The sequence below is a fragment of the Oncorhynchus kisutch genome, linkage group LG12 (assembly GCF_002021735.2).
Source record: "Oncorhynchus kisutch isolate 150728-3 linkage group LG12, Okis_V2, whole genome shotgun sequence".
In the NCBI taxonomy this organism is placed as follows: domain Eukaryota; kingdom Metazoa; phylum Chordata; class Actinopteri; order Salmoniformes; family Salmonidae; genus Oncorhynchus; species Oncorhynchus kisutch.
In genome coordinates this window covers 30,586,497-30,602,295 of record NC_034185.2, presented here as the reverse complement: position 1 = coordinate 30,602,295, position 15,799 = coordinate 30,586,497, and the positions used below count along the sequence as shown (strand labels likewise).

The following is a 15,799-nucleotide window of genomic DNA, read 5'->3' as shown; positions in this document are numbered from 1 at the left end:
ACTCGATGTGCGACCCTATGCCTGCTCCCTAGCAAAGCAGGGTGAAGGTAGGAAAGAGATGAACGTGGATCAAAAGCTGATCACGGAAGTATGTCTTGTCTGTTTTAATGAACAAAATAACTATTGATTTCTATACAGGCTGCACAGACAAGGAACATAGTTCAACTCAAAATATACCTTTCTCTTCTTTGAAAATAGGACCTGCCTAAATAAATGTAATAATGGAAATATTTTTGATGGTGTGTATTCTCTATGGACTTATTAAAATGGACGGCCACCCACATCTGCACACTACAACTACCACTTGTTTCCGGCATGCCGGCAAGCTCACGGGAGGTATAAAAGGCGTATGCAGGCAAGAATGTGGTAAAAATGGGCCTGTTTGTAAGCGGGTCATACATTGCCAAAAAATGTACAAGCGAAATACCGTAAATCCTATGTGAAAGCAGTATTCGGTTAGTATTGTGGAGTAACTACAATGTTGTTGATCTATCTTCAGTTTTCTACCATCATAGCCATTAAACTCAAACTTTTTCTAAATCACCATTGGCCTCATGGTGAAATCCCTGAGTGGTTTCTTTCCTCTCCAGCAACTGTGTTAGGAATGATAGCTTTTTTTGTGACTGTATTGATACACCATTCAAAGCTTAATTAATAACTTCACCATGCTCACAGGGATATTCAGTGTCTGCTTTTACATTTTTACATATCAACCATTCTGTGAACTTTGCGAGACACTGAAATACCGCCCTGTCTTTGTTTGAATCATCTATTTTTGAAATAAACTACTTGACTTGGGGATCTTACAGATACAGTATGTTTGCGGTACAAAGCCGAAGTAGTCATTAAAAAAATGATATTGCACACAGAATGAGTCCATACAACTTATGTGATTTGGACACCTTTACTCCTGAATTTTTTTTTTAGGCTTGCCATAACAAAGGGCTTGAATACTTATTGACTTGAGCAATTTGTGTAAAAATTTCAACAAAATAAATCCACTTTGACATTATGGGGTGTTGTGTATAGATCACTGCCACAAAATATTTCTGACGGCACTGTAGGCATACTTTGGAGTAAACATTTAATTGGCAAAGTTTTTGGTGAAAGCCTTAGCATGCCAAAAGTCATTTCTAACTGCCACACAAACAGGTATTACTACTTCAAAGTTGCAGGAAATACGAATAACTGATGCATTCTTTTAATCAATTATGAGATTCGTTAAATTGAACTACACTACCGCTGTCTGAGCTGCTCCACGGGACAACCAGCGCGCGCTTGCTTGCTACCCGACAGACAATATTCTGCTCAAACTAGGTGAATGTTGATCGCCCATTTTCTCCTTTCCATCAGACTTGGCTGTCGTTTAGTCTTCGGGGGGTGCCTCTGCTAAGGATTTCTGAGAGAGTTTAGGTTTTACACACAGTTTTTTTTAATTGCCTTTTTTCCCCCTCCAATTCGAGCCCTGCGTGTAGGGAATTTGAGCATTTTGTTGAGATCAAATCAGAGGAGAAAATAACACTTATATGAAAAGCGGTCTCCAATCATGTCAATGTTTTATCCCTCCAAGCATTTTTGCTAGATATGTATTGGCTTGCTTGAGATGGCCATTATGGAGAAAAGCAACTATCTCCTCCCTAAGCTCACTTACTCTCTTGAAAGCATTACCCTTGCTTAGCGACCTAATGTCATTATGTAAAAGTTGATCACGATGCTCAGCAGACTACGAAACAACCGATGTTGGTGGAGTGGTGTCGCCAGATGTTTGCAGCTGCAATTGCCTGATGTTAGCTACTCTGATTTGGCTGTAACTGGTACGTTGGGTGATATTGATTGACAGCACTTAAGTGGTGGACTACAGGAAAACAGATGATCCTATTGGATATTGAAGAAGGGCTCATTTTGGAACTAAACATTGGATTTTCCACAAAAACATCCCTGCATTTTATATCAATGTTTAGTTCCAAAATGAGCCCTTGTTCAATATTCTCCAATAGGATCATCTGTTTTCCTGTAGTCCCACCACTTAAGTGCTGTCAATCAATATCACCCAACGTACCAGTTACAGCCAAATCAGAGTAGCTAACATCAGGCAATTGCAGCTGCAAACATCTGGCGACACCACTCCACCAACATCGGTTGTTTCGTAGTCTGCTGAGCATCGTGATCAACTTTTACATAATGACATTAGGTCGCTAAGCAAGGGTAATGCTTTCAAGAGAGTAAGTGAGCTTAGGGAGGAGATAGTTGCTTTTCTCCATAATGGCCATCTCAAGCAAGCCAATACATATCTAGCAAAAATGCTTGGAGGGATAAAACAATTGACATGATTGGAGACCGCTTTTCATATAAGTGTTATTTTCTCCTCTGATTTGATCTCAAACAAAATGCTCAAATTCCCTACACGCAGGGCTCGAATTGGAGGGGAAAAAAGGCAATTAAAAAAAACTGTGTGTAAAACCTAAACTCTCTCAGAAATCCTTAGCAGAGGCACCCCCCCGAAGACTAAACGACAGCCAAGTCTGATGGAAAGGAGAAAATGGGCGATCAACATTCACCTAGTTTGAGCAGAATATTGTCTGTCGGGTAGCAAGCAAGCGCGCGCTGGTTGTCCCGTGGAGCAGCTCAGACAGCGGTAGTGTAGTTCAATTTAACGAATCTCATAATTGATTAAAAGAATGCATCAGTTATTCGTATTTCCTGCAACTTTGAAGTAGTAATACCTGTTTGTGTGGCAGTTAGAAATGACTTTTGGCATGCTAAGGCTTTCACCAAAAACTTTGCCAATTAAATGTTTACTCCAAAGTATGCCTACAGTGCCGTCAGAAATATTTTGTGGCAGTGATCTATACACAACACCCCATAATGTCAAAGTGGATTTATTTTGTTGAAATTTTTACACAAATTGCTCAAGTCAATAAGTATTCAAGCCCTTTGTTATGGCAAGCCTAAAAAAAAAATTCAGGAGTAAAGGTGTCCAAATCACATAAGTTGTATGGACTCATTCTGTGTGCATATCATTTTTTTAATGACTACTTCGGCTTTGTACCGCAAACATACTGTATCTGTAAGATCCCCAAGTCAAGTAGTTTATTTCAAAAATAGATGATTCAAACAAGACCAGGGCGGTATTTCAGTGTCTCGCAAAGTTCACAGAATGGTTGATATGTAAAAATGTAAAAGCAGACACTGAATATCCCTGTGAGCATGGTGAAGTTATTAATTAAGCTTGAATGGTGTATCAATACAGTCACAAAAAAAAGCTATCATTCTAACACAGTTGCTGGAGAGGAAAGAAAACCACTCAGGGATTTCACCATGAGGCCAATGGTGATTTAGAAAAAGTTTGAGTTTAATGGCTATGATGGTAGAAAACTGAAGATAGATCAACAACATTGTAGTTACTCCACAATACTAACCGAATACTGCTTTCACATAGGATTTACGGTATTTCGCTTGTACATTTTTTGGCAATGTATGACCCGCTTACAAACAGGCCCATTTTTACCACATTCTTGCCTGCATACGCCTTTTATACCTCCCGTGAGCTTGCCGGCATGCCGGAAACAAGTGGTAGTTGTAGTGTGCAGATGTGGGTGGCCGTCCATTTTAATAGTCCATAGAGAATACACACCATCAAAAATATTTCCATTATTACATTTATTTAGGCAGGTCCTATTTTCAAAAGAAGAGAAAGGTATATTTTGAGTGAACTATGTTCTTGTCTGTGCAGCCTGTATAGAAATCAATAGTTATTTTGTTCATTAAAACAGACAAGACATACTTCCGTGATCAGCTTTTGATCCACGTTCATCTCTTTCCTACCTTCACCCTGCTTTGCTAGGGAGCAGGCATAGGGTCGCACATCGAGTACCTTCATCACGATACCGAAAGAAAATAAAACCAATCTATTCTATATTTTCAAAAGCATTCGACTCATGTTCATATTTCACAACCTCCGTGGGCTTTTGGAGCTGTCTATACACTATTGAGTGAAATAATAGGCCTACACTTGATTTTTGTTTCTGATAGATGAGCAAATGAATAGATGAGCTATACCACCTCCACGTATTTGCCCAGACAGAGAAATATACAGACAGAGTCACTGAAACAAAATTACATTGATTAGACATGTCACAGGCTTTTGGTTGGGAGTAGGCCTAAGCTACTGTGAGTGAAGCTAAATAATTCACTTGTTAAGCTACATAACATGCTGGCAAAAGGATCTGATCAGTGCCAATAAATGAGACAACTAGTCAAGATGGTCATGAGCAGCACTCACCTCAGCTAACATTTCCACAGCCTAATTGTAGCCTAACCAATATCCAAAAATCTGACATTTATTGATTTCTCAAGACCCCATACTTGGCAGAGCGAAACGATGGATGCAATCAATCAATTCAGGTGTGCCTAATGACAGTTTCATAATGCCATTCAACTTTTTGGTATTTTAATAGATGGTCTTTCCATTCATCAAATAGAGGGTGCACAGTGCACTGTTTTAGATGCTGGAATTATTTTAGATTGGACTAACATGCGCAGGTAGCCTACTTTTTGAAGTGATTTGTTTGACAAATCAGATGAATACATGTTCATGCCACATTAAAAAGGTAATATATTTTACAGTTAAATTACTCATATTTACCATTGGGCCCATAAAAAAAAAAACATTTCATACATAAGAGGTTCTATACGAGGAAAAATTCAAATCTACATTCACCCGTTGTAAATCACATGTAGAAAATATCTGTACCCCTGTAAATAACCTCTCTCAATTCTGGACCCTGTAAGAATATAAAAGGTAACTGCCAAAATAAAGAAAACACCAACAGTTTCTTCATTGGGCCACCACGAGCCAGAACAGCTTCTATGCACTTTGGAATAGATCCTACAAGTGTCTGGAGCTCTATTGGAGGGATGTGTTCTGGTGGTGGAAAACGCTGTCTCAGGTGACGCTCCAGAATCTCCTATAAATTGGGTTGCGCTCTGGTGACCAACATTGTTTTCATGCACATCAACCCATTCAGTGACCACTCGTGCACTCTGGATGGGTGCATTGGCATACTACGGGGGCATAGCCATGGTAGCCAAAATGATGGCCAGAATAAATGGCATGTCCAGCTTTATTTATTTATGACCTGAAGCATGATGGGATGTTAATTGCTAAATTAACTCAGGAACCACTCTATGTGGAAGCACAGGCTTTCAATATACTTTTTATTCCTCATTTGCTCAAGGGTTTCCATTACTTTGGCAGTTACCTGTAGTTGAATAAGACTGGATTAAGTCATGATTAGGAGAGCTCCTGCAGATTATCTATCAAATAAAAATCATATTTCATTATCACATTTATATCCTGGAACACCACAAACATTCACCAAAATCTCAGAGCAAAATTACAGGATAGAATCACCAAAGACATACCCCTCAAAGAAAAACATCCTACAGTACCTTCAGACCCTTAGCCCTCAAAGAAATGGCTGCACCTGTCAAAGAACAACCTCCCCCATTAGGTGAAGAGCTTGTGATCAACCCTTACAATGTTTTAGCGGTGCCGATTGGCTTACCTGGACACTCTGCACCAATAGCAGGGCCTGCGTGTCATTCTGGTCCGCCAGAATGAGGTCCGCCAGCTTGTGGATGATGACATCCAGAGGGCCCTGCTCCTCCAGGGGCCGACTCAGATCCAGCTGCACACAGGGAGAGAGAGAGGGAGAAAGAGTACTCAGAAGTCAGGCAAGATAAAAATCAAGACACCTTGTTTTATTAGTTGATAATATATGGAGTCTGTTCCAAATGCACCCTATATAATGCACTACTTTTGACAAGAGGCCTATGGGTGATGAACACACTTAGGCCAGTCCTTTGGGGTTTGACCCAACAGGTCAAAGACTTTGTTTTTGCTAAGATTAGGCCCGTTCAAAGCCTCTTTTACCCCCCACCCCCCCCCCAAAAAAAAAAAAAAACGATACAACCATATGGGCTTTACAGGCTGGTTCTGGTAACAGCTGGGAGAAGAAAAAAGCAGCAGCAAGGAATATTGTCTGCTTCCCAAATGACACTATTCCCTATATAGTGCACTACTTTTGGCCAAGGTCCTGTCATTTGGGAGACATTATGTAAGGAGTGGGGACCTGGTCATATGGTCAACGGTCCAGCGCTGGCACCAAATAAAGGAGCAGAAACAGACCACAGACCTACCAAGTCGTGGGATGAAATTGAGGGGGAACATTTTATTCGGGAGGCCTCTGGGGCCTGTTCCCTACAAGGCTCTAGTTTAAAAATCAGGGAGAGGATGTCTACATCCCAAATGGCACCCTATTCCTTACGTAGTGCACTACTTTATGGGCCGTGGTCAAAAGTAGTGAACTAAATATGGAATAGGGTGCTGTTAGGGACGCAAAAGTCTGGAAATGTTCTAGCGGCGGGATCAGAGCCTTCTTCTCGGCTGATTTAGGAAAACAATCATGAGAAGGCAGGCAGAGCGAGGCTGGCTGATGAGTTCAGCTTGGGTTTGGAACTTATCACTTTGTCTCCAAGCCCATAGATCAAGTAACAGCAGTGCCGTCATGTAAGTTGAAAGTGTAGGGTAAAAAGTTTTCACTAGACGCTGATCTTGGGTCGGTTTTGCATTTCCCCCACGAATGGTTAGGATTGGGGGAGCAAAGATGATCCTATATATCGGTACCTACGGGAAATTTCACCCCAGAGCCAAGACACTGTCATTCCTCATTGTGTCCTAAGTGAGACCGCAGAGAGTGTGTTTGTGTACAGAACTCCTTTTGGCAAAGGCTCTTAGGAACATGAAAGCCACCATTTGTAGCCGCCAGCACTGTGCATCTTCCAATTGATCAGGTTTGTAAACCGCAGTGAGCAATTGGAGGGGAATGTGTGCATTAGCAAAGTCGACATCTTTCCAGAAAGTTCACACCCCTAGACTTTTTACACATTTTGTTGTGTTTTAGCAATTTAAAATGGATTAAATTTAGATTTTTGTAGTCACTGGTCTACACACCCCATGATGTAAAAGTGGAATTGTTTTTTTGAAACTGTTATATATTAATTAAAAACTGTAGTGTCAAATATGCAACCCCCTTGTTATTGGCAAGCCTAAATAAGTTCAGGAATAAAATGTGCTTAACAAGTCAAATAGGTTGCATGGACTCACTGTGTGCAATACAAGTGTTGAATATGATTTTTGAATGACTACTTCATCTCTATACCCCACACATACAGATAAGTGTAAGGTCCTTCAGTCGAGCAGTGAATTTCAAAACACAGATTCAACCAAAGACCATGGCGATTTTCCCCAATGCCTCGCAAAGAAAGGCATGTATTGGTAGATGGGTAAAACAAAACAAAAAAAGCAGACATTGAATATCCCTTTGAACATGGTGAGGTTATTAAAGTACACTTTGGATGGTGCATCATTACACCCAGTCACTACAAAGATACAAGCGTCTTTCCTAACTCAGTTGCCTTAACAGAAGAAAACCACTCAGGATTTCACCATGAGTCCAAAGCAACTTAAAAAACAGTTAGTTTAATGGTTGTGATAGTATTGTGGAGTAAATACAATGTTGTTGATCCATCCTAAGGAGAAAACAAACCTAATTGACAGAGTGAAAAGGAAGCCTGTACAGAATACAAATATTCCAAAACATGCATCCTGTTTGCAACAAGGCACTAAAGTAATATTGTACTATATAAAATGTGGCAAAGCAATTAACATTTTGTCCTGAATAAAAAGGTGTTACGTTTGGGCCAAATCCAATAAAACATTACGGAGTACCACTCATATTTTCTAGCATATAGGTGGCTGCATCATGTTATGGATATGCTTGTAATCGGTAAGGACTGGGGAGTTTATTTTTTTTTTAAACAAACAAAACTGATTGAGCTAAGCAGAGGCTAAATTCTAGGAGGAAAACTTGGTTGTCTGCTTTCTAACAGACACTGGGACACAAATTCACTTTTAAGCAGGACAATAACCTAAAACACAAGTACAAATATACACTGGAGTTGCTCACCAAGAGGACATTGAATGTTCCTGAGTAGCCTAGTTACAGTTTTGACTTAAAAGCTATGGCAAGACTTGAAAATAGCCATCTACAACCAACATGAGCTTGAACAACTTTTAAAGACTGTACAAATGTTGTACAATCCAGGTGTGTAAAGCACTTAGAGACTTACTCAGAAAGTCTCACAGCTGTATTTATTGTATCTTTATTTAATCAGGTAGGCCAGTTGGGAACAAGTTCTCATTTACAACTGCAACCTAGCCAAGATAAAGCAGAGCAGTGTGACAAAAACACAGAGTTACACATGGGATAAACGAACAGAAATCTGTATACAGCGTGTGCAAATAACGTAAGTAGGTAAGGCTGCCAAAGGTGATTCTAACACGTAGACTCAGGGATTTGAATACTTTCCGAAATTTATTTTCAATCAATTGGCAAAAATACAAATTTTATCCATTTTGAATTCAAGCTGTAACAAAATGTGGAAAAAGTCAAGGGGTATAAATACTTTCTAAAAGGCACTGTACACCCAAACTAGACCATGTTGCTGAAAAATAAATATATTCATACGTTATTCAATCATTTCACCCATACTGCTCAAGCGTGACCGAGCATCTGCAGAGGTTTACATAAACAAGTTTTAATGACTCCAACTTAAGTGTATCAACCACTCCACAAATTTCTTGTTAATAAACTATAGTTTTGGCAAGTCAGTTAGGGCATCTACTTCATGCATGACAAGTCATTTTTCCAACAATTGTTTACAGAGATTATTTCACTGTAAACAATTCCAGTGGGTCAGAAGTTTACATATGTTAAGTTCGCTGTGCCTTTAAAAAGCTTGGCGTTACGGGATTCTTCCGTCGAGAGGAGAGGCGGACCAAAACGCAGTGTGGTTATTTATAAACATCTTTAATAAAGATGAAAACTTGAACAATGTATAATACAAAATAAGAAAACGTGGAAAACCGAAAACAGTCCTAACTGGTGCAAAACACAGAGACAGGAACAATCACCCACGAAATACTCAAAGAATATGGTTGCCTAAATATGGTTCCCAATCAGAGACAACGATAAACATCTGCCTCTGATTGAGAACCACTCTAGGCAACCATAGACTTACCTAGAATACTACACTAAACACAACCCCATCAATCTACAAAACCCCTAGACAAGACAAACACAATCACCCATGTCACACCCTGGCCTAACCACAATAATAAAGAAAACACAAAATACTAAGGCCAGGGCGCGACACTTGGAAAATTCCAGAAAATGTCATGGCTTTAGAATCTTCTGATTGACTCAAATGATGTCAATTAGCCTCTTGGAGGTGTACCTGTGGATGTATTTCTAGGCCTACCTTCAAACTCAGTGCCTCTTTGCTTGACATCATGGGAAAATCAAAAAGAAAATAAGCCAAGACCTCAGAAAAACAATTGTAGACCACAAGTCTGGTTCATCCTTGGGAGCAATTTCCAAACGCCTGACGGTATGTTCATCTGTACAAACAATAGTACACAAGTATACACACCATGGGACCACGCAGCCATCATACCGCTCAGGAGGAGACGCATTCGGTCTCCTAGAGATAAACGTACTTGTGCGAAAAGTGCAAATCAATCCCAGAACAGCAGCAAAGGACCTTGTGAAGATGCTGGAGGAAACAGGTACAAAAGTATCTATAGCCACATTAAAATGGGTCCTATATCGACACAACCTGAAAGGCCGCTCAGCAAGGAAGAAGCCACTGCCCCAAAACCACCATAAAAAAGCCAGACTGGTTGCAACTGCACATGGGGACAAAGACAGTACTTTCTGGAGAAATGTCCTCTGCTATGATGAAACACAAATAGAACTGTTTGGCCATAATGACCATCGTTCTGTTTGGAGGTAAAAGGGGGAGGCTTGCAAGCTGAAGAACAGCATCCCAACCGTGAAGCACGGGGTGGCACCATCATGTTGTGGGGGTGCTTTGCTGCTGGACGGCCTGGTGCACTTCACAAAATAGATGCGGATGGAAAATTATGTGGATATGTTGAAGCAACATCTGGCAAATTGGCTTAAGGACAACAAAGTCAAGGTATTGGAGTGGCCATCAAAGCCCTGTCCTCAATCCTATAGAACATTTGTGGGCAGAACTGAAAAAGCGTGTGCAAGCAAGGAGGCCAACAAACTTGACTCAGTTACACCAGCTCGGTCAGGAGGAATGGTACAAAATTCACCCAACTTAATGTGGGAAGCTTGTGGAAGGCTACCCAAAATGTTTGACCCAAGTTAAACAATGTAAAGGCAATGCTACCAAATACTAATTGGAGTGTACGTAAACTGACCCACTGGGAATGTGATGAAAGAAATAAAAGCTCAAATAAAAATCACTCTACACTATAATTCTGACATTTTACATTCTTAAAATAAAGTGGGGATCCTAACTGACCTAAGACAGGGCACTTTTACTCTGATTAAATGTCAGGAATCGTGAAACAGTTTAAATGTATTTGGTTAAGGTGTATGTAAACCTCCGACTTCAGCTGTATGCTTCGGCAGGGGAGAGGCAGGTAGCCTACACACTGGCAAAGATTTTCAGCTAGCAGATAGACACTGGAAGAAGTTTGATTGACAGATGGAAAAGCTTTGCATAGGCTCTTTGTTCCATTTTTTTGTGGGATTGTTCCGGAACCGTATAGATCACTTTTGTTCCCGGTTCAGATTCTGTTTGGTTTCAACTCCCACATAGTAAACCATCTGTGTTTAAAATAGTCCTGGTTCTACAGGGTTGACATCTGTCTGTCTGAAAGCAATTGATTTCTGTAGAAAAGTTGACAAAGTATCTATTCTATTGTCAAACAAGGTCCAAGATCACAGTGCAACCATAATGTCTTGGGGCATTGCCAACAGACATCCGAAAAGATGGAGCAATTCAATTCCAACAGAAATTCTTACTTCCGGCGAGGATGTCCAGACAGGTCTAATATTCCCAGCTCATGTAATATTTATGGCAGCGGAGATGATTTATCAAGTATGTATCGAACAAGATTGGTGGACTTTTCAATGCAGGGCATTGCCTCGCCTAAAGGCAATGCCTCCCAAAGAAAACAATATCTTCCATATCGTAGATATAGTATGCATGCAAGGTTGGGATTTCTTTTTTAGGTTTCTCTTATTTTGAATCCCTATTCTTCAGTCTGACATTGGTGGAAATATCCAAAAAGTGTCAGCTCAACAAATCTCATTCCGATGCTTTCTGCCAGTTCGATAACTAACACTGGGTTGAGACACTGACTACACAGAACTTGTGTCTCTGGGGGTTGCTCTGGACCCAAAATGGGTCCCCCAAATATTATCCAGAAATGACTAAATTGGACAGGAAGAAAACATTGCCCAAAAGAGAAGAATGTGTCACAGGTTGGACTGCTCTCTAGGCAAAGGATTTCAACACAATCCATGAACAACCTTTGGAACAACGAATTCTAGCTGCTCAATCGCAATCCCCAAGCCCTTGATTAACAACTGAAATGTGACAGATTACATCCAAAATGGTACCCTAGTCGCTATATAGTGCACTACTTTTGCCCATAGCCCTAGTCAAAAGTAGTGCACTACATGGGGAATAGCGCACCATTTGCAATGCACATATTGTATCTTATCTGCCTACACCCAAAAACATTGATAAAGAAGGGTCATGTCTGTAGTAATGGGGAGGTGGCTCAGGCAATGATATGGTAATAATGAAGACCAACGAATTCAAGAGAAGAGGCGATAAAAAGAGGGAGGGGGAAGTGATCTTGGCACAATAACTGACGAGTAATCAGCTATTACATAAACCTTAAAAAGAAAAGTGAACCCATTTTGAATGTTATTATCTCTGATATTCTATCGATTCCCTGGGTCATTTCATGTGTATGTTATTGGCATTTAAGCAGGCAGAAATCCGTCCGGTATGACGGAGCACTGTGACGAAGTCGCTCTCACTACACTGGAAGTTAATAGGAATACGACTTTTAGATTGACATGTATGACAGATGATTTCAATTCTGTTCGATGGCATAACTCGGGAGTGTTCTCTCGAATGAGCCTTTTAAACATCTTTTTGCGATATTCCTACCTCGAGAAATGTACAATTTAACAGAGGGTCTAGCAGGTGTTGACAAACACTCACGAACAAAGTAAAACTTTGGAAACGAGGTCTGGCCAGGTGTCTGCCTCTTTAGTGCATTGCATGGTGCTGTTGCCAAAGATATATAAAGGAGATGGGAATCCAATGAATCTTGAACAAGGCAGGTGGTGTAAAATTCTTTAAAATTACCGGTCACGACCTTGTTTCCAACGTTTTATTTTGTTTAATAACATTCATCTTCTGCCGATCTACCATTCCAGTGTTTAATTGCTATATTGTAATTACTTCGCCACCATGGCCTATTTATTTCCTTAACTTACCTCATTTGCACTCACTGTATATAGACGTTTTGTTTTCTTTTGTTCTACTGTATTATTGACTATGTTTTGTTTATTCCATGTGTAACTCTGTGTTGTATGTGTCGGATTGCTGCGCTTTATCTTGGCCAGGTCGCAGTTGCAAATGAGAACTTGGTCTCAACTAGCCTACCACCTGGTGAAATAAAATATATTTTATTTAAGTGTGTGTGTGTGTCAACACCTGCTACTAGCTAGCCAGGTTTCAATGGCGCCCGCTTCGCCTGGAATAGCTAACGAACCGTTCCAGCGCTGTAGAAGCAGTGTTTATTATGCGAGTTCCAATGTGGAATTGTTTGCTTGTGGAGGATTACAGGCTTGAGGTGGCTATCCTTGGAAAGCACATTCTAATTCTGCGTTAATTTACGGGGAAAACGCAAACTGGAACTCTCGTTCTCAACTCGTGTCGACAAACCGCTCGGGCCTGATGGCTGTATCCCTACCTTGTCATCAGTCCCTATCTGAATGGCCCGTGCTACCGGAACTTGCCTACCAAGGAAGTCGTTTCCATCTGTCTCTCCCTCGCGTAGTGGAGTAGACGGAGAACAGCAAGAAGATTGGACCAGCGCTGATTGGAACAATGTTAGAAGTTGTGGAAACCGAAGGCAACGGCATGCTGCTACGCGGACTGGAGTGTCTGCTAGACGTTCTGAGCAGATTGACATGAGGAATAGCGTCGCCGCACTGGTGCCTGATCTACCTGACTGCCTGTATACAACTACGCGGACTCCAGCAGCGGCGTAGTCGTTGAATTCCACTCCTTTCCCTCTCTCCGGATCTGACTGGGCACTGCCTGCTCTGGACCTATCACTGGGAGCAGCAGGCGAATGCTATCCTGCTTCTCGTGGGCCTGTGAAATGTTCCACAAATTGTGGGAGGAATGGGCAGATTTCCCCATCCCCAGCAGTTGGGCAGTTCAAATGGTAAGAAATTACTCAATCACTGGAGCAAAAACGTTGTGCTATCCAGGACCACAAGTACAGCACATCAATAAGGTTCCCCCAAACATTTTAAACCTGCATCAGCAAACAGTCTATCATTGTTCATGTGGGATTCAATGTCATTATGAAGGGCAGCTCAGAACAGCTTAGACCACTGCACCTCTTGGTCTAAGGCACTGCATCTCAGTGCAAGAGGCATCACTACCGTCCCTGGTTCGATTTCAGGCTTCAACACATCCGGCCATGATTGTGCACCACCCTATGGGACTCCCAATTGGCCCAGCGTCATCCGGGTTTGGCCGGGGTAGGCCGTCATTGTAAACAAGAATTTGTTCTTCACTAACTTGCCTTGTTAAAATAAAAATGGATTTAAAAAAACTGATTGGGTCTCTGCTTGACACCAACTACCGCCCCATAATATCTGGCCCTGTGCCCTTCCTAAATCACAGCATTGAACACTTCAGCAGACGTTGAGCCCTCCATAACTGGCTACAAGACTATTACAGCTGTGGGTCTAACATTGATTGACAATTTTGATCCCTTCTGGAAACAAAGCTGGTTTCATAAAGGAGGAAGGGATCCACCCAAATAATTTGGGTTCCTGGATCCTTTCACAGCGTTAAAAATGCTGCATCGAGACAAGGATTTATTAGTGACCCAATCCCAGCTCAGTTAATCTCTACTAGTTGGGGAACCCTGCTTTAAGGTAATACAATATTTTATATAGCACTATTACATAAGGAATCTCATACGTAGATTTACTCCGCAAACTATAATCTGCAAGACATTTGGGGCTGGCTTTACTATAGCAACACTCAAAATTGTGAAAAAAGGTTTAAAAGCAACAATTGGACAATGGATTAAAATACTCCAAGCTGTTACATTTTTAATCTAATCAGATATCGACTGAATTACAGCACATAAAACAATATACTGGCAGACTGGCAGTTCAGGTAATGCTGAGAATTCAGGCATTACATTTATTATAAAATGCAAGTTTCGTATAAAGGCACTCATACATTTTCTTAGTATATTAGTTTTTAAACTTTGATAAAAATCAAGAAAACTGTGCCTCATTTTCATATGCTGGATTTGCACACAATGTTAAGCGGATGGACAGGGCTGCAGCCACCAAACCGTGCTTGGTCCAGACCTACCTGCGCCGTCTAGACTGCCTCAATTATTAATTTCTGTTGTTCACTTGCATAATTCAACAGGTGTCAAGAAAGGGATACTGATACGATTGCAGATCTAAAACGCTTGGCTCTAGATTACACCCACCTATACATACTTACATCACTATAATCTAAGTGTTCCTTTTCAGAAGTTTATATATATATATATATATATATATATATATTTTTTTTTTTTTACAACTGCAGAAAATAATACACACCAAAATCAAGTTATTTCTTGTAATGCAAGTGTTGAGACAGTGCTTTAAATTCCAGACGAAGCACACCAATGTATTCCATTGAGCTCATTACTGGCCTCACATCAAGGGGCCTCGTGAGCTGGGCATAATACAAAAATACTAGTAACATAAATAGTACCAGTCAAAAGTTTGGACACCTACTCATTCAAGAGTTTTTGTTTGTACTATTTTCAGCATTGTAGAATAATAGCAAAGACATCAAAACTATGAACACATGGAATCATGTATAAAAAAAGTTAAATCAAAATGTTATATTTGAGATTCTTCAAAGTAGCCACCCTTGGCCTTGACAGCTTTGCACACTCTCAAACAGCTTCATGAGGTTGTCACATGGAATGCTTTTCCAAGTCTTTCAAGAGTTCCCACATATGCTGAGCACTTGTTGGCTGCTTTTCCTTCAATCTGTGGTCCAACTCATCCAAAACCATCTCAATTGGGTTGAGGTCAGGTGATTGTGGAGGCCAGGTCATTTGATGCAGCACTCACTCACTCTCCTGCCCTTAGACAGCCTGGAGGTGTGTTGGGATATTGTCCTATTGAAAAACAAAATGATAGTGGGACTAAGCGTAAACCAGATGGGGGGGAGGCGTATCGCTACGGTAGCCATGTCAGTTAAGTGTGCCTTGAATTCTAAAAACATCACTGACTGTGTCACCAGCAAAGCACCCCCACACACTCATACCTCCATGCTTCACGGTGGGAACCACACATGCAGAGATCATCCGTTCACCTCCTCTGCATCTCATAAAGACAGCGGATGGAACCAAACATTTCAAATTTGGACTCAGACCAAAAGGACAGGATTTCCATTCTAATGTCCATTGATCATGTTTCTTGGCCCATGCAAGTCTTTTCTTATTGGTGTCCTTTAGTAGTGGTTTCTTTGCAGCAAGTCAGCATTTTCCGGATTGACTAACCTTTATGTCTTA

At 40.8% G+C, this 15,799-nt stretch overlaps 1 protein-coding gene across 1 annotated transcript in view; it reads right to left on the bottom strand.

Annotated features, from left to right (window-relative positions):
* Positions 1-15,799, bottom strand: part of itpk1a (inositol-tetrakisphosphate 1-kinase a) — a 79,087-nt gene that overhangs the window by 42,351 nt on the left and 20,937 nt on the right. The window contains exon 3 of the mRNA XM_031837370.1: positions 5,568-5,690. Coding sequence (XP_031693230.1) covers positions 5,568-5,690 — 123 coding nt within the window. The remainder of the gene's footprint in view (positions 1-5,567; positions 5,691-15,799) is intronic.